This window comes from Salmo salar, chromosome 01 (assembly GCF_965601325.2).
Source record: "Salmo salar chromosome 01, fSalSal1, whole genome shotgun sequence".
Lineage (NCBI taxonomy): Eukaryota > Metazoa > Chordata > Actinopteri > Salmoniformes > Salmonidae > Salmo > Salmo salar.
In genome coordinates this window covers 29,411,297-29,439,173 of record NC_138291.1, presented here as the reverse complement: position 1 = coordinate 29,439,173, position 27,877 = coordinate 29,411,297, and the positions used below count along the sequence as shown (strand labels likewise).

The following is a 27,877-nucleotide window of genomic DNA, read 5'->3' as shown; positions in this document are numbered from 1 at the left end:
TGCTGTCTACAAAAGTATTTTATTGAAGTACATGTTCTATAAATGAACTGCATGACATTCACCATCTCTCCTGGCAACTTCTCAACCTCTTACAGCAATAAAGCAGCAGTCACAGAAACCAGAATCTACTGGTGACAAAACTAAAACAGAACAAAAGGGGCTGTTCTGTGAAGGGAGTAGTACACAGCGTTGTACGAGATCTTCAGTTTCTTTGCAATTTCTCACATGGAAAAGCCTTCATTTCTCAGAACAAGAACAGACTGATGAGTTTCAGAAGCAAGGTCTTTGTTTCTGGCCATTTTGAGCCTGTAATCAAACCCACAAATGCTGATGCTCCAGATACTCAACGAGTCTAAAGAAGGCCAGTTTTATTGCGTCTTTATTCAGAACAACAGTTTTCAGCTGTGCTAACATAAGTGTATAAGGGTTTTCTAATGATCAATTAGCCTTTTAAAATGATAAACCTGAATTAGCTAACACAAAGTGCCATTGGAACACAGGAGTGATGGTTACTGATAATGGGGCTCTGTACGCCTATGTAGATATTCCATAAAACATTTTTTAAAGCCGTTTCCAGCTACAATAGTCATTTACAACATTAACAATGTCTACACTGTATACCTGATCAATGATTTTAAAATGGACAAAATATGTGCTTTTCTTTCAAAAACAAGGACATTTCTAAGTGACCCCAAACTTTTGAACGGTAGAGGCGATCAGGGAACATCCTGTTGTCCACAAACCTGTGTGCTTCAGATACAGCATATATGTATACATTTAATCACAGTCAAGTATAAAGTTATGATACATTTTCTACTAGTTACACAATAGTACAAATATGCATGACAAAAACAATGACATGGATTGACACATACTAATGATAATGTTGACATTTCAAATCAAATCAAATTGTATTTGTCACATACACGTGGTTAGCAGGTGTTAATGCAAGTGTAGCGAAATTGCAAGTGTAGCGAAATTAGTGTAGCGAAATTAATTGAATCAAATAGTTAATTGACCATGAACATAGAGAGTAGGAGTGTACCACTCAGTAATAGTTACTGGATAACAGCTGTAGTGATGTCCAGCTATATGACATTGGTCTCTCTGCCCGGGCTGTTAGAGTAGGGAAACAAGTAAGCAGGGTGAGGCAACCCCAACTACAGAAGACAATGTGGGTTGGAATTTCACATTGATTGGAGTAACCGTTTGTCTCTGCAAGTTCCTTTAGATAAAAATGTAATTTAGCAGATGCTTTTATCAACTATAGAGGACGCTGGATTTGGATGCTAGGAGCTGTGTGGAAGCAGAACAGAGGGACGGATTGTCCTGTTTCATAAACAGGAAACACCTCAGATACCTGTACTTTCAGGAGGTGGAAAAAATGTATCACTCATGCAGTCTAAGTGAGACTATAAGCATATAGGCAAACAGTTATTCACACAATGATTTCCGTTTACAATAAATGTCTCTAAGCGTTTCATAAAGCACATCTAAAAGGTACAGCATTCTACCCATCACGTGCCTAGAATAAAGAACAGCATTCTACCCTGTGCTTCCAATGATCTCTGATAATGCATATTAGAGTGAATTGCTCCACATGCATCATATACTGTGGTATATACAAAACAAACAGATATAGTGCTGCCCGTTCTAGGCACAGTGCATCCATATTACTTGACATTCAATGTTGTGCTACTAGTGCTTCTACAACTACAGTTTACCAACTGTATATGAGATTAACACAAATATATCAATTGTAAATGGTTTGGATGAATCTAAATAAAAACTGTTAATCTGCAAACTTGTGCAAATGTCCAGAGTAAGAGAGTAAAATGGAAAGGTAAGAGTTGAAGGTCTTAGCCTTCAGGATTCTTTTGGACAGGCTGAGAACTCAATGTATTCTCCATTCTGAAACACACAAGGGGAAAACAGTTAAGAGCTGAATTTCAAGCAGTGCTGTTCAATACAAAGGGCAGCAGTGATGACATCAAATGAAGGCTTTCTTTGCAATCTCTGCTACTAATCCACATAATGCATCTCAGAGTAAACTTCTCACCAGGCGGTCATCATACCAGACAACACAGCTTAGAGGCCATCACAGGAACAAATCACAAAAGCCAGGCAGACTACAACTGCAAAGGTTTGTGTCACTGTCTAATCGAACTCAACCAGGCAGCCATTTTGAAAACACTCATGTAGGTCATACTCAGATGCAACACATCACCATACAATGAGAGGAGACAAAGGTATGACCACCAAGCACAGGAGAATCCAAAGAGCTAGTTGTGGCCCTTCTAGATTTACCTCAGCAATATCTTTAAACAGAGGCTGGAAGTAAGCAAAAAAACATGTTATTGGAGCACATGGCAAAGTTGAAACTACGTCCCTATTCTGTAGCCTACATGGTTTAACTAGCCTATATGTCAAATCTAATTTATAGGCTACCTCTTAGATGTTTCATGCCACACCATTCATTCACAAGCATGGATCATAGTAATGTTTTAGTAAATATATTGCTAATCTGATAAACATCTATAAAAACTCAGTCAAATCTGTTAATACAGGGATGAGATGAGACTCATTCTCATGTTGAAAAGTAAAATGACCAAAGATGGATTACCTCATTACTTTCATCTGACTGATGAGGAAAAACAGTGGTGACTAGGAGGTTTTTAATAAATAGGAAATTGTAACAAGTTGAAGATAGAAAAAAAGTGGATCATACAGTGTGCTGAACTGGTTTAGGTTCGTCACACAATATAAACGGACAAAGACAGGTACAGTAAAATATTATTCACTTTGTTTGATTTCAGTGAGCTCAGGTCGGGGAGAGAAGCTCTCTTAATTGAGGCAGAGATGAACACTGTTGGAGGAGCACAGAGGAGAACAGTAAAGCTAGATCACAGTCCATCTCTTACCTGGGCGTGGTACTGGCTGACCTGGTGTAAGAAGTCAATCACAACTTCATTCCCCACAGCCTTAGCCTAAGAGAGAAAACCTAATGATCAATCTTACATAACTAGTCTGGTTTACTTTTACAGTACACATCCTTTACTATCCATGTTACATAACTAGACTGGGTTACCCTTAGCCTACACATCCTTTACTATCCATGTTTGTAAGTTGGAGAGACTCCCAGTCCCAAACACTCACCACCTCCATCGGAGTCTGCCCGTCGTAGCCTGGCGTGTCCAGGTCTCCCCCGGCCAGGTGCCACATCTCCAGGCCCTCAATGTCAGCACTGGCTGCCAGACTGCGACACAGTACCAGATAATTCATTGGGAGGGTTGATATTCAAGAGGTTCCATGATAAAGGGACTAAACAAGCAATCAGATATCTACAGTAATAACATCAGGTTTTATAGTATAATCTTAGAATAAACCCGCTACTTGATTCTGAATAGGACTGAGTGTGCTCGTTTGCCTCCAGAGACAAAGGTCTTGCTCCAGTAACAGACTAAATCTATCTTTTCTAAAAGTGAGGATTTCAGCTAAACGGAGCAATTCAGGGTTCTGTGGTGTTGGTGATGTTTGGATGCTGCAGAGGTCTGAAGCTATGTGGTCAGGGAGCATTCCAAGTGTTTACGCAAGACAACTAGGACAACTGGTCGTACCTGCACAAACTATGTAGGATCAGTATTGGACAATACATGTGTGAGAAAGTGCTGTGTGTTTCTCACCTGCACAGCTCTGAGCCGGCATCCTCCAACTCATCCCTGGAGAAATGAGCTCCAGTCTTTCTCAGCAGCTTCACCACCTCTTTGTGTCTGGATGGACAGACAGACGGACAGACACACACACGCATAGATATGACCGACCCTTTTCAAATACAGATGCTATACACAGTGTATTAGAATCAAGGAAAAGATGAAAGGTAGAAAGAAAATCAACATCATACAGTGTGAGTCAGAGTTCAACTGAAACCATAAGGTGGAACACTACTGATCCATTGTTTGAGGTCTGATTTATTAGGACTGCAATGTGTATTAGTCATATTTCTAGTTTTCAAAGTATCTGCTGACAGTGACCGGTTATGGCACTGTGACTGGGTGCTAAACGAGTAGCGACAAGTTCCAGTTAACCACCCACACATGGAGTCTTAACAGAACGTCTCAGCAGTTCCAAGGATACACTACACAATGGTGGGGGCAGAAAGCACAGCTCCAAGTTGGCACACTCCTCAAATAGAGACATGTCTAAAGATGGCCAGAACCAGGGACACTTTGAGATAAGGGTTGGCCATAGAGACAGTGGCAAGCTAAGGCTAATGTATTTCCAGTCCTTTTGTAAGAGACTAGTCACAGTTTCTATCATCCATGAAACTGAAGACAGACAGGTAAGACTGGTTCAAGCCACTCCACTCAGTTTCACTCCTTATATGGTCATAAGGAAGGAGAGATAGGTGGCTTTGAAATGTGGTTTAAACTTAAAAATGGCATAAAGCCTAAAAAAACTAACAAATTCCATAAATTGTTCTTTATTGCAAGTACTGTAACTGTTACAAAATGGAACATATTGCATTATCATAGAGACTTACTGATTTTTGACAGTGTAAGAGAGACAGAATGGGACAAGGCCATTTCCCCAAGCACACAGGTGTCGGAGGTTAATTATGCTGCCAGGTTGAAAATCCCACTCTGCAACCCTCTGTCCTTCAGTTCCAAGTCCACATGGGTATGCCTGCCCTGCCAACAGTTTATAGCCACCTTTCTCAGTGCTCTCACACACACACTTGTACAAGTGTACACACTTGTGTATTTCTCCTTGAGGCACCCACAGCATGATATTTAAGACTGCAGCCTTGAATGTCTTACTCTCCCCAAGCGATGAGCACACGGCAATGTCAACAAATGATCATAAATACATGAAAATAACAACTTTGGGTGAAAATAAATACTGGCGCTATTGGCAGATTACAACTAGCAGCTAATTATTGTGGTGGCCTCAACTCCATCAGAACTCCTCTAGTTTCAACCCCCATCTGAGAGCCCCAGTAGCAGTCCTCCCCTCCTGGACATGATAGTAATTTAGCAGGCCCAGACTCCCTGCCTCAGACAACGTAATGACCTGCAGTCTAGCGGCCTACTGTTTGTACACCATTCCCTCTAAAGACTGCCATGGAAATATAAGGAGGTTGTTAATGGCCAAATGCCCCACTTAATTCTGTGTGAATGATATCATTACTGTGTGATGCACACCCCCCTCCCTGGGCAGATAGAAGCCATCATTTAGAATGGGCTACTGGGGGCTTGAATCATAAGGAATGGGTGAACATCTACTGTAGAGGCAAAGCTTTTAAGGACATATCATACTCCATTTCCACCAACGCCATCCCTCTATTCCTCAACAGACCTCAGCCACCCCCCCAAAATGTAAAGCTCTCGTCTTTGCCCACATGTTAGCTCAGTCCTACCTGAAGCGCACAGCATTGCGTAGGGGTGTGTCCCCATAGCGGTCTTTGGCGTAGACAGTGGCGCCCTGGCTCAGTAGATACTGCACCACTTTGAGGTGGCCCTCACAGGAAGCGATGTGCAGAGGGGTACGTCCATCATAGTCCCCCAGACTTAGGTTACTGCCCTGATGACAAGAAACACATCTCATACTGTATAGTTAAATAATAAATCAATATTACTCTGTCATGGTAATACTGTGTATTTTAAAACAATGTATTGAGGTATCAAACCCATATAGTGAACGTTGTGCTACACATTGACCTGGTGCACACCTTACTGTCACCGTTCAGACTCATCTCAAATTGATACTGGGTGGTTCGAAACTCTGAATGCTGATTGGCTGACAGCCGTGGTATATCAGACCGTATTCAACGTGCATGACAAAACATACATTTTTACTGCTCTAATTAAGTTGGTAACCAGTTTATAATAGCAATAAGGCACCTCGGTCGGTTTGTGATATATGGCCAATATACTACGGCTAAGGGCTGTGTCCAAGCACTCCATGTTGAGTCGTGCATAAGAACAGCCCTTAGCCGTGCATAAGAACAGCCCTTATCCGTGCATTAGAACAGCCCTTATCCGTGCATTAGAACAGCCCTTATCCGTGCATTAGAACAGCCCTTATCCGTGCATTAGAACAGCCCTTAGCCGTGGTATATTGGCAATATACCACACCCTCTCGGGCCTTATTGCTTAAATATATCACCTATAAAATAGGTTCAACCAACTGTAGCGTGGGACTGAGGGAGTAATACAAGCACACACATTTTTCTCTTTCACCCTGTACACTGATGATGTTCTGGGTCAATTTGACCCAATACACTAAATACATAAATCTTTGATACTTATACCAAAGTCATAAATCAAATTACATTTTAAGCTAATTTTTAGCCAAACTTCAGATCACTATCCTTCGGCCTCTGAACATCACAAGGAAAACATACTTATATCCTTGAGATAGTCATGGTTAGACCTTTACTGCATAAAATACAGTTTGTCTCTAGCACAAAGGTCAATGTCAAATTGCAGGTCAAGTACATAGTTTCTTTGTTTTACAAGTTAATTAACCCTACCTAGAGGTCTAGATGAGGGGTCATGGTGAAAAAAATGAAGTTAAATAGTATTTCAGAGTTGTTAAATTCACTACTGGGTCAAAATGACCTTCAACATAAGGGGTCTCGTAAAAGAAGACCAAATATGCTGTATTCTTTTCACCAAGCAGGCTAGGTGAACAGTCTTCAGAGTGGAACAGGAATAGATAGAACTGGTATTTAACATTGGATTTTGAGAGTCATTTGGGCTACTAGGCATCTATCTGCATTCTGCATTGAGCCGGTGAATGTAGCAGAACCAGTCAGGTCATCATAACATATGTGACTTTCATGGTACAGTGCAAAGTCTGTGGTATCAGTATGGAAACGTGTCATATAACACACAAACATATGGTTTGAACTCTGTCCTACAGTCCTGTAATCATGTGGTTAGAACAGGTGTTTTCTTCTCCCCTCCTTATAGTATGTGAGGTCAGTTGTTGCAGTGATTCTTTTTACTAACAGACATGTTATATTTACGTAAATGTTCCTCACCATCTCCTTTATGGCATCCAAGGCCTCCACGTCTCCCACCTTAGAAGCGGCACAAGCTAAGGTGGGGGTCAGAGCATCCCGGACGGCTTCTAGCTCCTGGAAACATCAGCAGAAAAACCATCAGCTGTCATGTCAATACAAAGACTGACAATCAGTAGAGGAATGCTTTATGTAACGTGTTGTAAGTAACGCCTATAAAAATACACTATCAAGTTGGATTTAACACTTTGGAAAAAACCCAACCTCTTTGGCATTGCAATGACTTGAGAAAGTTGTTTTTTTGTACTTCACTGTCCTATCAGATAAGCCAGAGCCCGATGAAAACATGTCAGGTGGAAAGTAACCCCGTAGACTCAGTGGTGGTGAGTGTGTGTGATGTGGCTGGCTGTGCGGTGGCCTCACCTCCTTACAGCTGATGCTCAGGGACTTGGCGATGACCTGGATGAAGCGACTGTCGCTCAGAGTGAGCTTGGCCCCCTGCAGGTCAGCAATCATCTCTCCCCTCAGGTTCTGACTCAGCATCTGGACAGGTACAACAGAGACAACAAAGGACAGATAACACACAAACACAGTCAATACAGACAAGCATGATCAAGGATTCCACCATCATGTCACTGAGCTTTATCCGCATGTGAATCATCCCTGCCATCTATTGCTGGTATTTTCTTCTTAAAATAGGACTAACACAGATGTCACTCTAAAGTTCAGCCTAATGTTGACATTCGCTTCAAAAGATTTTCTATAAGGGGCCTACAAAGTGTAGTGAGGTAATGAGTGGTTTGACTGGGACTCCTACCTTTATTTTGGCCTCTTTGTTGAGGTCCGTCCTGGCCAGCACGTAGGACAGCTTGCACAGGGCAGCCTCAGGAGTCATGTCACAGCCTGCCACCAGTCCTGCGTCACTCAAGGCCTGAGGGGATCAGGAAGACATGTTAACACACATCCATCCACATCATGTGCACTCTCCCACTGAACACAGTGTTCTGGGGTACCTTTCCGGTGGCGTACGATGTGGTGACAGAACCCCTTAGACACTGGGTGCAGTTGACCATGATCACGCCCCTCTCTGTGGCATTCCGGAACTCCTCAAGCAGGTCAGCACGGTTGTCAGGGGCGTTTCCACTACCATACGTCTCCAGGACGATGCCCTCCATGGGCGCCTGCAGGAAGGACTTCACCTGCACACACAAACAGACACAGACAGCGAGATGAGCGGCCATCTCAGTCTGGCTTGTGGACAAAGAAGGAGTGTATGAAGCTAGGATCAGGTTTAACAACCTGCCCAGACCCCCAGCCCATCTGGTGCATATGCCCCCCAGGGTGATTCACTGGCTCTAGGATCTCTCTTTAAAACACCAGCTCTGGCATCTGGAGGAGATGACTCAAATGGCCAGGCAGGGGGAACCATTAACTTCAAGGTGTTCAGAGACAGCAGCATTTCACTTGGCAACGGTCCTGAGACTCAACTTGTGGAGGGAGGGAATCATAGCAAGTTATCTTCCACTGGATTTCAGATCAAGCGGCTAGCTAGCCAAAAATGTGTGCAACACAGAACCCCAAATAAACCCCATGCTGGCAGAGACCATGGAAGGCAGATAACATAAATTTAAAAAAGCATGATGGCCAGCGTAGGCAGAGGGACCAGATTGAGACAGTAAAGCCATCCTCCCCTCAATCTGTAGCGAGGGAGGCGTATCTAATTGTTTAAGTGTCTGTGCCAAGCCCCTCGTCTTTAGCGGGTAATTGGACATGCCCCATAACCCTGTCTCATTTTTCACTGGACTAAACGCCGCTGGCAGCCCCAAAGCTGCTCCCGGCTGTATGCAGACCACTTGGAACGCCCACACGATGCTGGCTCGTCAGAAAACACAGTAGGACCTGCATGAGAGGATTCACCACAACAGAGCTACAATGAAGAGTTTTAGATAAATATGACCCCAAATGGCTGTTCTGATTTAGTCTTTCTACAATAGGGTATTACTTTCACTATTACTGTATATCAGAAGTAGGAAGACAGTTGTGATTTAGTCTTTCTACAATAGGGTATTACTTTCACTATTACTGTATATCAGAAGTAGGAAGACAGTTGTGATTTAGTCTTTCTACAATAGGGTATTACTTTAACTATTGCCGTATATCAGAAGTAGGAAGACAGTTGTGATTTAATGATGTGGTTGAATAGTCAACAGAAACAGGGCAGAGCCACTATCCACCCCTTCTCACCCCCACCCTGGGAAGCCTCTTACAGTCATCGCAGTGATGCCAGGGAAGAGTCTCAGCAGACCCACATTACGGTTCATCTGAGTGCTCACTCTGAACCGCGAGGTTGTGTTTGCTCTCCACACCGTGTCCCAGTTAACTGCAGGGGAGAGGGAAAGAGTTCAGTGAAAACATCAATCCATCGGCCACGTCAAAGATTTGAACACATAACAGGACAGACCCAGTATTACACCACTTGATTACTTTTAATATCCACTTCAGCATTGGCCAGAGGAGCCAGGTTAGGAGAATTGAAGGCATTGAAACTCCCAGAATCCACCTTGGTCACACGGTTGCCCCGGTACAGCTTGTTGTGGAAATACAGACAAACCTAGAGACGCAGATGGAGAATGAATGAAACCTCCTAAGACATCATTATTAAGCATATACACTGAACCAAAATATAAAACGCAACATGTAAAGTGTTGGTCCCATGTTTCATGAGCTGAAATAAAAGATCTCAGAAATGTCCCAAATCCACAAAAATGTTGTGTACAAATTTGTTTTCCACCCTGTTAGTGAGCATTTCTCCTTTGACAAGATATTACATCCACCTTACATGTGGCATATCAAGAAGCTGATTAAACAGCATGATCATTACACAGGTGCACCTTGTGCTGGGGGCACAAGGCCACTAAAATGTGCGATTTTGTCACAACACAATGCCACAGATGTCTCAAGTTGAGGGAGTGTGCAATTGGCATGCTGACTGCAGGAAAGTCCTACACAGCTGTTCCCAGATAATGTAATGTTCATTTCTCTACTATAAGGGGCCTTCAATGTCATTTTAGAGAATTTGGCAGTACGTTCAACCGGCCTCACAACCGCAGACCACGTGTATGGCGTTGTGTGGGCGAGCGGTTTGCTCATGTCAACGTTGTGAACAGAGTGCCCCATTGTAAAGGTGGGGTTATGGTATGGGCTGCTATGGACATCGAATACAATAGCATTTTATCAAAATCAATTTTAACGCAGAGATACCTTGACAAGAGCCTGAGGCCCATTGTCCTGCCACTCAGCCGCTCTCCCCCTCTAACCCTGGTCTGGGAGTCCAGTAACATGGTTGCCTACCCCTGTACTAGTGGTATAGTATATACACGAAGTGTACAAAACAAGGTGTCGAAAGTGTTCCACAGGGATGCTGGTCCATGTTGACTCCAATGCTTCCCACAGTTTTGTCAAGTTGGTTGGATGTCCTTCAGGTGGTGGACCATTCTTGATACACATGGGAAACTGTTGAGCGTAAAAAAATCCAGCAGCGTTGCAGTTCTTGACACAAAGTGGTGTGCCTGGCTACTAACACCATACCCTGTTCAAAGGCACTTAAATATTCTGTCTTACCCATTCACCCTCTGAATGGCACACATACACAATCCATGTCTAAATTGTCTCCAGGCTTAAATCCTTCTTTAACCGGTCTCCTCCCCTTCATCTACACTGATTGACATCAATAAGGGATCATGGCTTTCACATGGATTCACCTGGTCAGTCTGTCATGGAAAGAACGTATCCTTAATGTTTTCTACGCTCCCTTCTACAGTCACAGTCATTTTGTGCTATTGACTTAACAGAGCATATGACAAACCAATTGATAAAACACAATTACAATCACATTTTCCTCATATCTTCATTTAAAAAGGTATCATTCCATCTTTATCGATAGTAGCACATCGTCTAGATACAGCATTATATAAAGGCCCCGGAGAGTGTGTACATGTTGTTATTCCGTGACTCTTAAAGATAAAACATGCTTTGACAACTCAGAAGTCTCATCTGGCAGTTTCAGGTCCTGTATTGCGACACTCACACATTCATGCTTTACTGAACAGTCTTGTTAGACAGGTGGTTTAAGGCTTTTGGTGCCTATTGTCTGCCAACAAAGTTCATCCTCACACCTTCATCAATCAGGGAGGACATAGCCAGTCATATCACCTTATTACCATAGCAGGCTAAAAAGATAGACACATGTCAACAGCATGGACAATAGTATGAACACATTCAATTAAGAGAAATGTGATATAGTTCTCATCTAAAAATGTGCAACTAGGAATATTTGGCCAAGATGATTCAACTACATTGCATTCAAAAACAAGTGCAGGTGACATGTAGTCAGCTGTGTGTGAGTGCTGCTCCAAGAAGAAGTGTCCCTCCCTCCTCTACTCACCTCAGGAATGACAAACTGACCAGCGATCAGCAGTGCCCCCAACAGGTTGTCTCTTCCATCGTTCCTCATCTCATAGATCGGCACCTGCAAGAGGTCATAAAACAACATTTCACCCTTCTGTTATCTTTATGAAGCAGTTTAGCTGTACGGATGGCAGGTGTACCTGGGAGCCGGTGAGGATGACAGGCTTCCCCAGGTGCTCACACATGAAGGACAGAGCAGATGCTGTGTAGGCCATGGTGTCCGTGCCGTGGAGAATGACAAAACCGTCATACTTCTCATAGTGTTTCTGGAACCAAGAGACAAAGAGAACAGGATCAGACTTTAATCAAAGGTTCCAAGGTCAAAATGTGTAGCCTACATCTTGCCACAGGCTACTTGAAATAAGTACTGTATTTAATACAAACGCTCCAGTACAGTAACATAACAGGAAAGGGACAGCTGACTTTTACTTCAGTGAATGACTTGAGATTGTTGTGTTATTGCATCATAATGCCTCTGCTTATGTAAATGGTTAAAGTCAGGGTTATGGTTAATGTTGGGGTGAAGTGCAGATAAATAAAATGACCACACCAAGTACCTCAATGTCCTTCCCAATTGTAGCCCAGTCATCTGTGGTCATATTGCAAGAGTCCAGCAAGGGGCTGTACTCTAAAACAGTGTACACTATCCTCTTATTTTGTTTACACAGCCTGGGAAAAGACAAGTTGAGTCACAATCATCCTATAATAACCAAATCTTCAGAAAACACCCAAAGAAACTCTGCGTCTCCAACAGAGAAGACAGTTTACATAGAGACACAAACAATCCAGGTTAAGCAAATTACATTTTTTAATTACATTTAAAAAAAATGAAATCCCTTTAGGGGAGTAGAGACACCCCTCTTTTTTGTCTTGGTTGTTCTGTTTACTTTACAAACTCATTAAGACATGGAGCCGGTTCTGTTAACATGAGGAAAAGGCTGAAGATAAAGGAAAAGAGTGAAACAAGCCTAGCCTACTTTATGAAGCGAGACAAAATCTATTTGGTTGGACCTTCTGTTTCAGCAGCAGGGTGCCCAAACCAGTTCCTAAGCGCTGGGTGTGAATTATGGACATGATGAGGGAGGGGGCGACTCCCTGGGAAGTCTATGATGCTGCATGAGGAGTTACTAATTTGCGGGCGTTCTGAGGGGTAAGGGGTGCCTTTTGGGAGTACGGAGGGGGGATGAAAAGGGGTGTGTTCATGTTTTAGCGAGACCCCATGTTCTAATTAGACGGGCAGCTCATCCTGGCCTCCCATGCATATTAATATGTCCTCTAGATGGAGGTAACGTTGGCGTCCCGTATTCTCCTGCTTGCGCTCTATTAAGAGATTGTGCCTGGACTAAGCAGCTACGGAAAGATTTGCCCCCTAATCTCCTTTTTTAAAACACATGACAGGACACTGGAGGGCAGGGGGGGGTGCAAACCATCCCCTTGTTACGTTCAATAGAACAGCAGGGGAAATAGCAAGCTTACCCCTCAGCACCTAAGCAAAGGCCTAAAGACACCCACCTAATTAGCCCTGGCTCCAGACACAATCCTCAGACATATGTTGTTGATAATATTAAAGTGATAGTGTCGCTGAAAACAATATTCAAATCACAAATGATTCATTTATCTCCTGAAATAGCCGACGGTGTGGCAGGGAAATGGGTATTAGCATATCGAGGGTTGGGTAGGATGCTGCCCTGTGGCCTGGCCTGCTGATGAGGAACAGAGTGGTGACAGAAGCAAATGGGAGGTTGGGGTGAAGGCTTCCCACAGGGAATCTCACTACTGCTGCTTTTCACTCAGCTGTTCAATAAATCAACAAACCAACTTCCTACTCCACACAATGTAAAACATTTAAGCAATGTTAGGATATATTGACATTAGCTTTGTCAATGTTATTTCAAGTCCACTGCACATGCTCACTGCAAAGCATAACATAAACGAAACAAAAACCAAATAACTCAGGCATTAGGGACATTTAACAGCAATGTTTGGTGACAGCTAGTATGTTAATCAACATTAACTTGAAGCCACAAAAAGGAACATAATGATGGTAATAATGAAAATTAACCTTACAGAAGCAAGGAGGAAAGAGTATGATTGAATCAACTTCTGAAATTACACTGAAAACATAATGAGACTGATACATTTGTCTGTGGGACGGAATCTGAATCCATACGTCCTATGAATCTCCTGTGAGACTGTTGAAGCGATGAGGAGTAGAAGGCTATGGAGGTGACATGGCAGTCCTCCAAACAAACATTACCATGAACCAAGCAGGCACAGTGCCACCAGCCCCCCTTCACGCAAACAGCTTAAAAATAGCGTGCTTGTGTAGTTCTCTTATCTGGCCCCTATAACCCAGGCCCACCCTGCCCCCTCCAGTCTCTATATCTGTGGTCCTGAGCTGCTCTGAGTGGGTTTGAGGTGGAGGTGCTGAGCCCTGTGCTGGGTGTCTGTGTAGAGATTAGCGTGCAGGCAGGCAGAGGCGCCCCCACTGCCACCGGCATCACAGGCCCAGAAAGGAGAGGAGGTTGCTGGGAGGGATTTGACCCAGGGTGCATTGGCCTGGGCTCAGGCAACCTCCGTTTGGAAGAGCGATAGCCAGCACCCCTCGGATCCGACCTGCCAGGACCATATTCAGCAGAGGGCCCTCTCGCTGCTCCTGAACACACGCACTGAGAACCAGACTACAGGAATCAAACATGCTCAACACAGATTAGCCTCGCTCTCTGCCAGCGTGGCACCAGCAACCCCTCGCATGCCTATTCTCTCTCTGGCAGCAGCAATACTCCTGGGGTTGCTACTGTAACATTACAGAAACATTATGAGAACTTGACTGTTCTGCACTGTTTTTAGCTAGACATGAACCAATGAGAGTAGCTCCCTCCAGCGGGAGCGAGGCGAAGTATCTGAAGAGAGGGAATAAGGGTAGAATGTCAGGCAGGCGTGAACACCGCTACTGAAATGCTGCAGCACAACTCCCTACAGGTGTGTGCTCCAATGATCCCTCCCTGACAGGTCCACACAGACAACAGAGCAAACTGTTCCTGCCAGGCACTGTTTGACACCAGGCGGGACAGATACAGAGGATTCAAACCACACAGCGTAGCGCAGGCACAGTATGCTACCAGTATTTCAGGACCTTTTTGATAGTTCATCAGCGAGGTGTGTCGGCATCCTGTCAAAACAGACAGTTTTAGAGTGAAATGTTCCCAGGCATGCAGGGAATAGAAACGTGTGTATGATATCCCCTAACAAACATTGTATATCCTGTAGGCCTACTGCTATGGAGGGGTCAAAGTGAACAGATTTTGGGGGAGGAGGTCAACTTTTATCCTGCCTTGTAGGTTGAAAAGCCCTGAAATAAAAGCTGTCAATGGTTATAAAACAGGAAGCAGAGCTTCAGTCTTGTGGGATGCAACGGTACCGTGAGCCCACGGTTCGGTAGGTATCACGCCTTACCACGGTAATGGTATGGTTTCGGTATCTTTATATTATAAAAAATAAAAACATCACCCTTAAAACAATGAACTCTTCTTTTTGCCTATAGACAAATGAAACTTTCCATCCAGAAAAATGGCAGCATGACTGACTAGGCCTGGTTTCTGTTTCTACTGTATGAAAAACATTACAATTAAAAGTGCTTCTTAGCTTTGACAACCTGTAGGTCTTCATCTCCCAGACCAGTACATAGTGAACCGTCACAGTGAGGTAGCTTTGAGTTGCTCTGGAGGGCCAACTATCAGTGGAAAGAGCTAGATTGGGTGTCTGTGTCAATTCCTTTTCAATTTCTCTCTGTGGTGTTTCACAGAGTTTGGGAATTTGTTTGCTGCTGAAATGTGTGCGGGAAGGGACATTGTAACGCAGTAATAATTTTTTATTTTTCATCAGGTGATGAAATCCCGAGTCAGTAACCACCGAATAGGGCTGCAAATCTTTGGCTATGAATACTCCCACTGCTATCATTATTTCTTTGCTTTTCTGAATTTGTCGCAAATTGTTGTTGGAAGGCAGCAGCGAGAGATTGTTCTGTTTTGGCTAACGAGTGGACTCTCCTTGCTCCAGCTCCACCTGCAAGGGATACGGCCGGGTGACGGCCACGTAAATGACACGTTAGAAGTGTTTCCACTCGAGTAGCCGACAGTGGCAAAGCAACGCTTGCAGACTGTACTTTGCAGACTGTTTGTTTATGGTCTTCTTTACCCTCGTCATTGTATTGACCGCTGAATCCAGAATGTTCCCACACAGCAGATTTGAAAGACGGCGGTGCCTCTTTAAATGTGCTTCTCTCTGTCTCGCTAGCGCTCGCCATTGTCACGTTGGAGATGAGATAATATTTGTTTTTAGTTCCCCCCTCTTCATGGGGCCCCTTTAGAGAGGTTTCCTACTGAGAAGTCATTGCAAATTGTCCATTAGTTGTTTAACAGGGAGAGGGTTGCGGTCACTACATTGAGACATTGCTGTGGAGTGAAGTTTGTCAGCCCTCAGGAGCCCCCTAACGGCCACAAGCTGTGCGTCTGGTTCTCTGGATCTGAATGTACAACGTGTGTGTAGTCTGCAGCGCAATAACAACATTTTGGAAATTATAGGAAGATGACAGGCATACCGTAATTCTGCTGTTCACGTGTAAATATTGAACCGTACGGGGCGTAGCGAACGGTTCGATAACACACTGTGTACCGTTGCATCCCTACAATACACACTCATCTCCTGGTTAAAGAAATGGTAAGGGCGTGAAAATGTATGTATCGGTAGTACCGGTAGATTGAGGTCCCCTTCACATATTTCTATAAGAACAGTTATAGCCTAACTACTATTACTCTACTCTAATTTTATCATCATCTGTATCAAACTCCAAACTCTCCATCTGAAGTTTGTCAGTCAAACAGCACAAGGTTGCGTTTTCTACAGTGATGATGTGTTACATGGATAGTAATCTTTTCACAGTTTGAATGATTGTACGAAGACTGTACAATAAAGTAAAACATGTCAACATTTAACGCTAGCCTATATATTAATAACAGCAAAGACAAAGTAAAAAGAAGCAGAATAAACAGAAATAGAAGGCTGCAGAGGAGCCCAGGAGAGGTGAGGTGAGGTGGAGTGTATGGGTGACTTACGGCAGGACAAGGGTGTTCTCCTGTGGGCCACTCGTGCTGTAGTAGTCGTACATACGGGTCTGCAGGGCATACTGCTCATCATGGAGGATGGGAAGCTTTCGCAGGGCCTTAACAAACGCATTAGGCTCTGGGGACAGCACTGTGGATGAGAGGGACAGAGAGAAAGAAGATGTTGCCATTAGTGTACAGAGCAACATAACTAATCAGAGTTCAGGAAGGGTGAGCCCAATAACAGCCTACATAGATCTGAGTGTGATGTTTATTTTGAAGAGAGGGTAGCAGTAAGCAACATTTTGGAGCATTCAGATAGCATATTCCTATGTAGAACACACACTCTCTGACATGTAGAATAAGGTTTCACGTCAGCTCTATTCGTGGCATTTCTATCTGCAACGTTCAATAACGTTTGGCTACGAAAGCGTTTGGCTATCGAATGTAGCCCAGGTTTACTATTCCCAGTAAATCATGCCTTGTATTATACTCAACCCTAGTGGCAAATGTGAGAATTACATCAATATGAAAAGTAGGCTGTTTGGAATATAGTTCTAATCATTCATGTATTGGGAAATGTCTTATATAACTCATCATAGGTCAATAGCCTACCAGAATATGCTAATCTAATAAACCAACAACAGAGCCTGGGTCTTCAATGGTGAAGTCAGTTACCACTGAGTGCCCATTTCCTGAAATGAGTCCCCAAGTAGCCGGAGTAGGTTGCAGGCTAAGTGTCACACTGGCACATGACTGCAAATGCGTTTCAATGGGAGAGATGAGGCAGGGCAGCTGAGAGGAGTGAAACCTGAGTCCAACCCCCTGGAATAAACTGCTGGCTAAAATTAGGACCTGTGAAAAGTGGACCACCAGCCAGCCACATGTTACAGTAGATGGAAAGATTGCATAAAGATAATTCTTGGGACTTCCCAACAGAACCTTTGGAATGGTGTGAAAACGGTAGACCTAGAAACTATGGCCATGTTATTTATGGTCTAGTGTTTACTCCAAGTACCATCCACAGTAATGGATGCTGAATGAAATGAGAAGGGCTGGTTAGCCTAGAGATCGCATTCAGCAGACATTTGATCCAAAGCGCTTAACAGTTAACACATTTCCTTGGCCCACAAAGGAATCTTCATTCTTTCCCCATGTCCCATTCCAGGAAATGAACTATTCAGGAAACAGTAGCTTTCAGTATTCCTCAAGGTTCCGTTTCAGGATCTCTCTCTCCTTTTACTGCTATGCGAACGACACACATCTGTACATTTCAATGAAACATGGTGAAACCCCAAAATTGCATATCCTTGAAGCCTGTGTTTCAGACATAAGGAAGAGGATGGCGGCAAATGTTCTACTTTTAAACTCGGACAAAACAGAGATGCTATTTCTAGGTCCCAAGAAACAAAGATCTGGTTATACAGTCGTCTCAAATAAAATTGAAGGACCTCAGCGTTACTCTGGACCGTGATCTCTCTTTCGACAAACAGAGCAATAATATTTCAAGGGCAGCTTTCTCCCCCCATCTTCATAACATTGCAAAAATCTGAAACCTTCTATCCAAAAATGATGCAGAAAAACTAATCTGTGCTTTTGTCACTTCTAGATTAGACTACTGCAATGCTCTACTCTCCGGCTACCCTGATAAAGCACTAAATAAAAACTTTAGCTAGTGCTAAATATGGCTGCTAGAATCTTGACTAGAACCCCAAAAAATGTATCATATTACTCCAGTGCTAGCCTCTCTACACCTTCTACCTGTTAATACTAGGGCTGATTTCAAGATGTTACTTCTAAACTACAAAGCACTACATGGACGTTCTCATCTCTCCAATTTGGCCCTACAGTACATACCTACACATACGCTACGGTCACAAGACACAGTCCTCCTTATTGTCCCTAGACTTTCTAAGCAAACATCTGGAGGCAGGGCTTTCACTTATAGAGCTACATTTTAATGGAATGGTCTGTCTCTCCATGTGAGACGCAGACTTGGTCTCGAACTTAAGTCTTTACTGAAGACTCATCTCTTCAGTAGGCCCTATGAGTGTAGTCTGGCCCAGGGGTGCAAAGGTGAACGGCAAGGCATTGGAGCGAAGAACCGCCCTTGCAGTCTCCCCACTGGGACTCTCTGCCACTATTACAGAGGCGGAGAGTTTCTCTCTCTATCCAAAGAATGGAGTTGAAAAGATGGGCAGATAAAAGTTCCAGTGTTGTATCGCAAATGTAATTATCTTTGTAAGGGTGTGTGGATGAAAGCTCCTGATTCAGCAGATCTTTTCCTCAAATTCATATTCTAGACTGCCAAAGGTTTGTGGTGAACACTATCATTTAGTTCAACTGTGACTGATTGGACAGTTACCCAGTACTGAAGCAAACAATACCTTTGTTTGTCTTGTACCCTTAAACATAATATTATTAAGTTGAGTCCTGCTGTTGCCTAATCTTGTATGTCATAGCTAGTTATTCATTAGTTGACCGTTAGGGCAGTACACATCCATCCACACTGTGTGTTGGTAGCAAATGTTGAAACTTTAATCTTTACTAAACATGCATGGACAAACATGACCATGATTTTCAAGGTACAACGAATATGTTGCAAGAAGTTCACATGACCTTCTACAGCAGGGTTCCCCTACTGGCAGCCCAAATGTGGCCGATGGGTGGTTTTATTCCTCCCTACGTTTCCTGAACAAAAATTATATATTTTTATGTTTTATTTTTATTGCTGGGCTCCCGAGTGGCGCAGCGGTCTAAGGCACTGCATCTCAGTGATAGACCCGTCACTACAGACCATGGTTCAATTCCAGGCTGTATCGCAACCGGCCGTCATTGGTAGTCCCATAGAGCAGCGCCTAGCGTCGTCCAGGTTAGGCCGTCATTGTAAATAAGAATCTGTTCTTAACGGACTTAAATAAAAGGTTAAATAAAAAATAAACTGTAAAAACACCAGGAAATCAGCTCAAATGACTTTAATTTTGTAACTGTGTTCCCAAGTATTCCACGCGTAATAGAGAGACACGTGATCGTATACAAAAAAAAAATAATGTTAGAAATGACTATCACATATTATCTCTGTTTGGGCTTCTTGTTATCAATTTGCGATTATTTGTAAATATGTTCCCCCCTACGACCATCCGCGGCTGAATGTAGTTGATGATTCCTGTTCTACAGTTAGATAATTACGTCTAAGTGTTTTATTGTTATAATTTACAAAACAAGTGTAACAGCAGTTTCATTTGACAACTCACGAAACGTGTATTCATAACGTCTTGCAACGGAAACAGTTTACCGTTTAAGAACCAAACGGAAGGAAACGGAGAGGGACCTACCAGAATTTGACCAATATAAACTCGTTTCCGTTGCAATAGTTTTTCGTTTGGAGTAAATGGTTTCTGTTGCAAAACGTTTCGTCTGTGTAATGAATTCACTGCGACTGTAGCTAGCAAGTTTCCTCCATCAATATGCGCGCGTCACACAGCATCATTCAAATCAAATAAATGTACTTTGTTTGGGCAACAACAAATACATTTTAAAAGTCCTGGTCAAAACCTCTTTACCGTTATTATGGTACATCATCCCGATAGTTCCTCCGGTGTTGATGACCAAGACTCGCGCTTCAGCACAGGGGCTCACATCTAGAGACTCAACACTGTTGCTGCTCGACAACCTCCTTCGTCGGCCTGGCTGTGCCACATTGCTCCGGTAAAAAGAAGTTTGCGATTTAAACACATCAGACTGATCAAGTTGACTCAACCTTGAATGGGACAAAGCTCTAGTGAGAGAGGTCATTTCTGAAGCTGGAGACGGATATGAGGTAGACTTTTTACATTCCGCCATGATTCCTATACAGCTGATGGCGGAAGAGTGCATGTTGAACCAAGGGATGTTCTTAAAGTGACAGACCGCTACCAATGACAGGGTGCTGTGATGTGCCAAAACGCAATTTACAGAGAAACGTATCTATATCAGAACTGTAATGTTACTAATCTGCTTGATTGTATTATAAACCTAAGCAAATATAATGATTCACAATGATAATATTGCCCAAAATGTTTTTCCAAGTAAAACAATGCGCATGCAATGCCATGATAACAGTGAGACTAACACCATGCCCAAACCAGACCCGCGCCATCGTGTGCAAATTGATTTTGTCCATCCAGACCAAACGCGATCACGACACTGAAATATCAAAACAATTATATTAATTTGGGGACAGGTTGAAAAGCATTAAACATTTATGGGAATTTAGCTAGCTAACTTGCAGTTACTAGCTAATTTGGCCTAGGATATAAACGTTGCTGTTATTTTACCTGAAATGCACAAGGTCCTCTACGCCGACAATTGATCCACACATAAAACAGTCAACGGAATCGTTTCTAGTCATCTCTCCTCCTTCCAGGCTTTTTCTTCTTTGGACTTTATATGGCAATTGCCATCTAACTTTCATAATAAGGTGTATTACCACTACTGACCGAACTCAGTTCATCTTTCAATCACCCACGTAATTATAGCCAATGTGGAGATGGCATGTGGGTATCTGCTTCTATAAACCAATGAAGAGATGGGAGTCAGGACTTGCACTGTGTTCAGCATCACAAATAGAACTGACTTCTATTTTAGCGCTTGGCAACACAGACGCTCGTTGGCACGCTTGAGCAGTGTGGATGCAATGATTGAATAACATGTATGTGTAAATGTATTTTGCAAAGCTCTGTGGTCAGCATGTGAGACTCACCAGAAGAAGGCATATATAAGCCTAGGCAACTGTACCACCTGACATGACATGACACCAACGCTTTACTAACGTCTGCGTGACGTGTCTGACTTACATGATTAGTGAGATATTTAACATTTCTTCTTCATTATGGAGAATGACAAGTTCTGAAAACGAACGTTTCTCTGTCTCATAATTTTACCCTATTAATTCAGGCATGTAATGTGCGATAATGCTATATGACTCAAAATATTGAGGTAACATGGTTAATTGCATAGTCCAAGAGTTTGGTGATGTTTGAAGGCAGTATTAACTGAGTGAAAAACTGGTTGGTATTTTCCCCATTGTCAGTAAGTTAATGGAGTTAGGCTAGGTTGCTAATGGTTTACATGAATGAGAAGGAATTAACATGGCGTACAAACGTTCTGTACTTTTTTTTCAAACTTATGGATCCAATTTGTTTTATTTTCCATGAACAAAGGCTCAGTTTACTTTAGGTAATATGTAAATATGTGATGTCATGATCAAATGCGTTAGTGTTAATATTTATACGAAAATAGCGTGTAACAGTTTGCTAGCTTGATGCTAACCAAATTTAGCTTGGAGTTTTTTAGAAATTGACACTGATAGTACAATGAGTTAAATATATATATATATATATATATATATATATATATATATATATATATATATATATATATATACACACAGTTGAAGTCGGAAGTTTATACACCTTAGCCAAATACATTTACTCAGTTTTTCACAATTCCTGACATTTAATCCTAGTAAAAATTCCCTGTCTTAGGTCAGTTAGGATCACCACTTTATTTTAAGAATGTGAAATGTCAGAATAATAGTAAAGAGAATAATTTATTACAGATTTGATTTCTTTCATCACATTCCCTGTGGGTCAGTAGTTTACATACACTCAATTGGTATTTGGTAGTACTGCCTTTATATTGTTTGACTTGGGTCAAACATTTCGGGTAGCCTTCCACAAGCTTCCCACAATAAGTTGGGTGAATTTTGGCCCATTCCTCCTGACAGAGCTGGTGTAACTGAGTCTGGTTTGTAGGCCTCCTTGCTCGGACACGTTTTTTTCAGTTCTGCCCACATATTTTCTGTGGGATTGTGGTCAGGGCTTTCTGATGGCCACTCCAATACCTTGACTTTGTTGTCCTTAAGCCATTTTGCCGCAACTTTGGAAGTATGCTTGGGGTCATTGTCCATTTGGAAGACCCATTTGCTACCAAGCTTTAACTTCCTGACTGATGTCTTGAGATGTTGCTTCAATATAGCCACGTAATTTTCCATCCTCATGATGTCATCTATTTTGTGAAGTGCACCAGTCCCTCCTGCAGCAAAGCACCCCCACAACATGATGCTGCCACCCCTGTGCTTCACTGTTGGGATGGTGTTCTTCAGTTTGCATGCCTCCCCCTTTTTCCTCCAAACATAGCGATGGTCATTATGGCCAAACAGTTGAATTTTTGTTTCATCAGACCAGAGGACATTTCTCCAAAAAGTATGATCTTTGTCCCCATGTGCAGTTGCAAACCGTAGTCTGGCTTTTTTATGGCGGTTTTGGAGCAGTGGCTTCTTCCTTGCTGAGCAGCCTTTCTGGTTATGTCGATATAGAACTCGTTTTACTGTGGATATAGATACTTTTGTACCTGTTTCCTCCAGCATCTTCACAAGGTCCTTTGCTGTTGTTCTGGGATTGATTTGCACTTTTCGCACCAAAGTACATTCATCTCTAGGAGACAGATCGCGTCTCCTTCCTGAGCGGTGTGATGGCTGCGTGGTCCCATGGTGTTTATACTTGCATACTATTGTTTCTTTTTCTGAGGTCTTGGCTGATTTCTTTTGATTTTCCGATGATGTCAAGCAAAGAGGCACTGAGTTGGAAGGTAAGCCTTGAAATGCATCCACAGGTACACCTCCAATTGACTCAAATGATGTCAATTAGCCTATCAGAAGCTTCTAAAGCCATAACATCATTTTCTGGAATTTTCCAAGCTGTTTAAAGGCACAGTCAACTTAGTGTATGTAACCTTCTGACCCACTGGAATTGTGATACAGTGAATTATAAGTGAAATAATCTGTCTGTAAACAATTGTTGGAAAAATTACTTGTGTTATGCACAAAGTAGATGTCCTAACCAACTTGCCAAAACTATAGTTTGTTAACAAGAAATTTGTGGAGTGGTTGAAAAAAATGAGTTTTAATGACTCCAACCTAAGTGTATGTAAACTTCCAACTTCAACTGTATATATAAACTGAATGTGTAGATGTATGGTGACTTCACGTTTGGATGAACGGACCAACGGGACTGCCATGGGCAAGTCCCTTGACGGGTACCAGGAATGGTGGAAGGAGGACAATCTGAAGGTAATTATCTTTGCACACAACACAGCAGTGTCCAGGCCTCCAGAGTATTCACTCTGAATCACCTGCTATATGGAGGGGAGCCGCAGCAGTTAACTGATGTAAACAATACAATTGTATATAACATTATTGCATATACTGTAGTATTTAAAATGTTTTATTGACTTAGTGTTTTTATTTAGCTGTTTTTGTATAACGTACTTTGAGGTCACTGATACTCCACCTGATGTGGAAGTTGTCAAACCAGATCAGAACGCCTTCGAAGTCCACTTTCAGGCATGGACTGAGAAGGATGTGGAGGTTTTTGACTAGGTAAAAATTATTGTCCGCTGTTAATTTTATTTTCTGGCCTTCCAAGAGATATAAGAGATGTATTTTTAATAATATGACATTTAATTGCATTAATTTCTATTATCAATCAAGGTGAGATTGAACATGGACTGAGCGCATGAGAAAAAGGAGAGCCACCCGAGAAGAATCAAGGGGACCAAGTGCTTCGACATCTAGGTGAATTATTTGGCTTGGAAGAAGGACGAAAGGAAGGCGAGACCCCGGAAAGCTTGGTGCTCTTTCGCTCCTAGCTGGGGTCAACATCTGTTAAGGTGAATACAGGGGCGAAAATCTGATCAACTTTGGAGGGGACAATTACATGACATTTTCTCAAGAGCAATTCCTGAGGGGGACACCAAAAGTAGTGCTGTAACACATAGCCTACATTGTAATATGGTAAATGTATATTGAGGAACCAAAGAAATAAGGTGTTTGCCGTACTCCTAACTACCGGTACCCAAAACTACACAACTAATCACAACAGCAATACCATTGCCTTTAACAAATCTTAGTTCAGACACCAGTTTAAGTTGAGAGTGGGGGTATCCATGGCATTTTCCAATTATGTTCCTATTTTACAAGTAAAAAAAATGGAGAACCTTTCATAATGTTGCCAAACAAAGACTCAACAAACTTACCTGAGACTCCCTGTCTCTGCCAGTCTGTCCCTGCATATCTGTCCCCAACTCTGCTGTCTGTGTGCCATCTGTTGCCTGCTCTGCCTAATGACATCATTGTGAAACATTTCCATTAGAATTTCATTTCTTTCTTATGAACATTTTATCAACTAGTCTTTGAGATATTAGGCTAGTAGGGTTCTTACTTTGCGTTTTGGTGTACTGAAAAATACTCTGATGTCCGTCTTTTATTTTTCTGCCATTTTTCTACCTGGCTGGCTGGCTACACACACACACACAGTGTGTAGGTTATTTACAGTAGGAGATGGGCTTCTATCATCTTATCTTTTATCATTCTATTTGGGCTTCGATCTAAAAGGTAGCTAGCAAATGTGAAACGGATTAAAATGACAAGAGTTGACAGCTGTATGAGTTCACCATTTACACAACATATGCTGCAACCTTTTGTAATTTTAATAGTTTGTTTCATAATGGCTGGCTTCCAACAATAGCTGAATTTGCAAAGCTAGCGAGCACCAATTCCGTTTCAGTGGTGTTTGCTATAATGTTTGCTACCCGGGTTAAATAAAGGTGAAATAAAATAAATAAATAAAAGTTCCCTTGCGACAATTTAGCTTTTGTACCGAGACCAGTTTGGACTTCAGTTTATCGCTAACCTTATCACAGGGACTTTGAAGCACTAATTTACATCATCTGCATGCTGATTTTGGAATAAATTGACGATAGCAAAGATTCCATCTTTGACGAGGCCACATAAATGGAATAGGTACTAGCTAGCTTAATAGTTAATATTTGCGCGCTAGCTCTGCATATTCAGCTAGTGTGTGTGCGCGATTGACTGGATTAACCTCAGGTCAGTTACGTTCATGGAGTGCCTTTCAGACAGTGGATACCACCCCTCTGTTACCTTGCCAACTAAGGAACTGGCAGTGGATCAAACCATTGTGAGGCAAAGGGTGGGGGGGTCGCAATCTTTTGAAACTTAAAAACGCGCTATTAAGTGTCTATAATCAGCACAATTGCTGGTCGTGTCCCCCCCGTCCCCCCCGGGATTTCCGCCCCTGGGTGAATATAAAAATGTCATAACTATTTGCATTTTCTGCCTTGTGGTGGGTGGCATCGCCATGCTGTCAGCAGTACCAACACTGGCCCAGGGGTTTTTACAAATAGTACATCTCAAGGCTAACCACTGGAACACATTAAGTAACTGCCATTTCCAGCTAGGTACTGTTAAGGTGTATGACTCCAGTCATCATGAAACCACCCTCGAGTTTCTCTCTACTCATCTCTCTTATCTTTCCCAGGGACCATCCCTTACCAACCCCACTGACATCAAAAATTACACAGGTATCCTTTCTTTTCTGTCTGCTATTCTGTCATTATTGCATGTCTAATCAAACATTTAAATTAAATAATTCAATAACTGTATTTTTACATACTTGATAATCATTTAACCTGTGTGTTTGCTTGTTTAAGTCCTCCTCCTACCCTGTTCCCTTTACTCTGCTCCTCTTCTCCAGGACCTAGGGGTTCTGCCTAACACCCAGACATGGATCCACCTGATGTCCTCCATTACCAACCACCCTCCAACTTTTCATTACATCAGCTACTGTTATTGTCAAGTTGTCATTATCTGCTAAGAAAGAGCAAGACAATTATCATACTGGGCACATAATGTGAGCTGCACAGATTAGCTAAAAACACTAGCACTGCAAACACTCAGAACAAAGAGGGCAGCAGCGCCTGGACTTCGCAGTTTGCCTCTTCGAGTCCACTACCTGTTGAAAACAAGTGACAGGCAGAACCTCCCATCCACACAAGCCCCACCTGCTCTCAATTCCACACACCAGAATTCTGTATTTCAGTCTATGATTGCCATGTGAGTGCACAAAAAATCTGAATGTAAATTGACACACATGTACCAAAAAAATATCAATGGTTATGTATTTAAATCTAAAATATTGCTAGATTGGTTTTCACAGCTGTTTCATAAGGTGTTCGTTATTGTAAATTGTAACTATCTCTTGATGGTATTTGTTAGTTCAACATTATTAGTTGTAACATAAGACAAACAATATATATATATATATTCAACCACAGGGGTGTACTAATGAGCTATGATTTAAATGTAAAAAAATTGTATCATAATTGAGGACTAAAGTTATTTCAGTGTAGGTAAGGGAATGCCTGTTTAAAATGAATACATGCCAGCCAGACAAGCCAGTGTATGAATCAAATGTATTTGCTTTGTGATAGGTAAGGTAAGTCACATTAATGTGTGTGGGGGGCATTGAAATGATATTATGTTTACCCTGATGCCTGTTTAAGATGATAAATAACATTCATCGCAATGGTTAGCTTATGCAAATAATATGAATACATTTTGCCTAATTAGTAAATGACGTGGGGGAAAATCGGGATCCTAGTCAGGATTTTGTTTGTCAATTCCAGATTAAATATATGTCTTCATGTCTATCAAATATGTAGGTAAATGTGGGCCAAATCAATGACAAACAGTTTAAATGTTCATGACAAATGTTCATGACATGTGATCAAAACAGGCTGGGGTGTTTTCGGTTACGTTAAATCTAGCTGCGCAAAACCTTCGGTAGGCTAGTGGACTACGGACATAATAGTGGAGTTTATCATTGTTATAGACTAGACCGCTTTATAACATCTGGACAGTTGCTTTTCCTATGGCTAAGCAAATACGTGGTAGCTTATGCTTTTTCACGTCTCTATAACAAGGCCTATGTCCTCACATAACCCCTCAATTCGAACCCTGCTTTTAAGCATAAAACATCTCCACAGAAATGTAAAGACTAAGGATTGCATGGTGACAGTCTGTTAATCCGGTAAACTGGGAAGACGGGGGAAAACGAGGTAAAATCACGACATCAGTGATTTTCAGGTCAGAGAAAGTTGCCAGAGATTCCGAGTTGGTTGACTGTTCAAAACAAAAATCCCAGTCTGAGCTAGTTTTTTTCAGAGTTCCCAGTTGTCTTGAACGTACTGAAGTCGGATATTGTCGACTTCCGAGATGTTTTGAATGCGTTACTAGAGACCTAGACTATTTTACCTTTATTTAACTATGCAAGTCAGTTAAGAACAAATTCTTATTTTCAATGACGGCCTAGGAACAGTGGGTTAACTGCCTTGTTCGGGGGCAGAACAACACATTTGTACGTTGTCAGCTCGGGGATTCGAT

At 42.3% G+C, this 27,877-nt stretch overlaps 1 protein-coding gene and 1 long non-coding RNA gene across 5 annotated transcripts; one reads left to right on the top strand and one right to left on the bottom strand.

The window, feature by feature from the left end:
- LOC106595288 (60 kDa lysophospholipase) lies at positions 1-20,474 on the bottom strand. 3 transcript variants are annotated; one of them, XM_014186734.3, is made up of 18 exons: positions 20,157-20,474; positions 16,606-16,744; positions 14,628-14,663; positions 12,049-12,160; positions 11,632-11,757; positions 11,469-11,552; positions 9,509-9,635; positions 9,292-9,404; positions 8,038-8,223; positions 7,842-7,955; positions 7,448-7,567; positions 7,046-7,141; positions 5,417-5,580; positions 3,684-3,770; positions 3,157-3,256; positions 2,922-2,987; positions 2,308-2,331; positions 1-1,911 (listed from the first exon to the last, which is right to left on the bottom strand). In XM_014186734.3, exons 1-18 carry the CDS (start codon positions 20,467-20,469, stop codon positions 1,867-1,869), a joined length of 2,052 nt encoding a protein of 683 aa, XP_014042209.1. In that variant the 5' UTR covers positions 20,470-20,474; the 3' UTR covers positions 1-1,866. The 3 variants fall into 3 exon arrangements, with proteins under 3 accessions (XP_014042209.1, XP_014042300.1, XP_045572178.1); XM_014186825.3 differs by lacking the exon at positions 2,308-2,331; XM_045716222.2 differs by lacking the exon at positions 14,628-14,663.
- On the top strand, positions 20,474-27,160 carry LOC106595174 (uncharacterized). 2 transcript variants are annotated; one of them, XR_001326352.3, is made up of 5 exons: positions 20,474-23,704; positions 23,884-24,013; positions 24,125-24,303; positions 25,974-26,016; positions 26,190-27,160. It is a non-coding gene; the product is annotated as an uncharacterized LOC106595174 (long non-coding RNA). The 2 variants fall into 2 exon arrangements; XR_006769498.2 differs by lacking the exon at positions 23,884-24,013.
- The last annotated feature ends 717 nt before the right edge of the window (positions 27,161-27,877 follow it).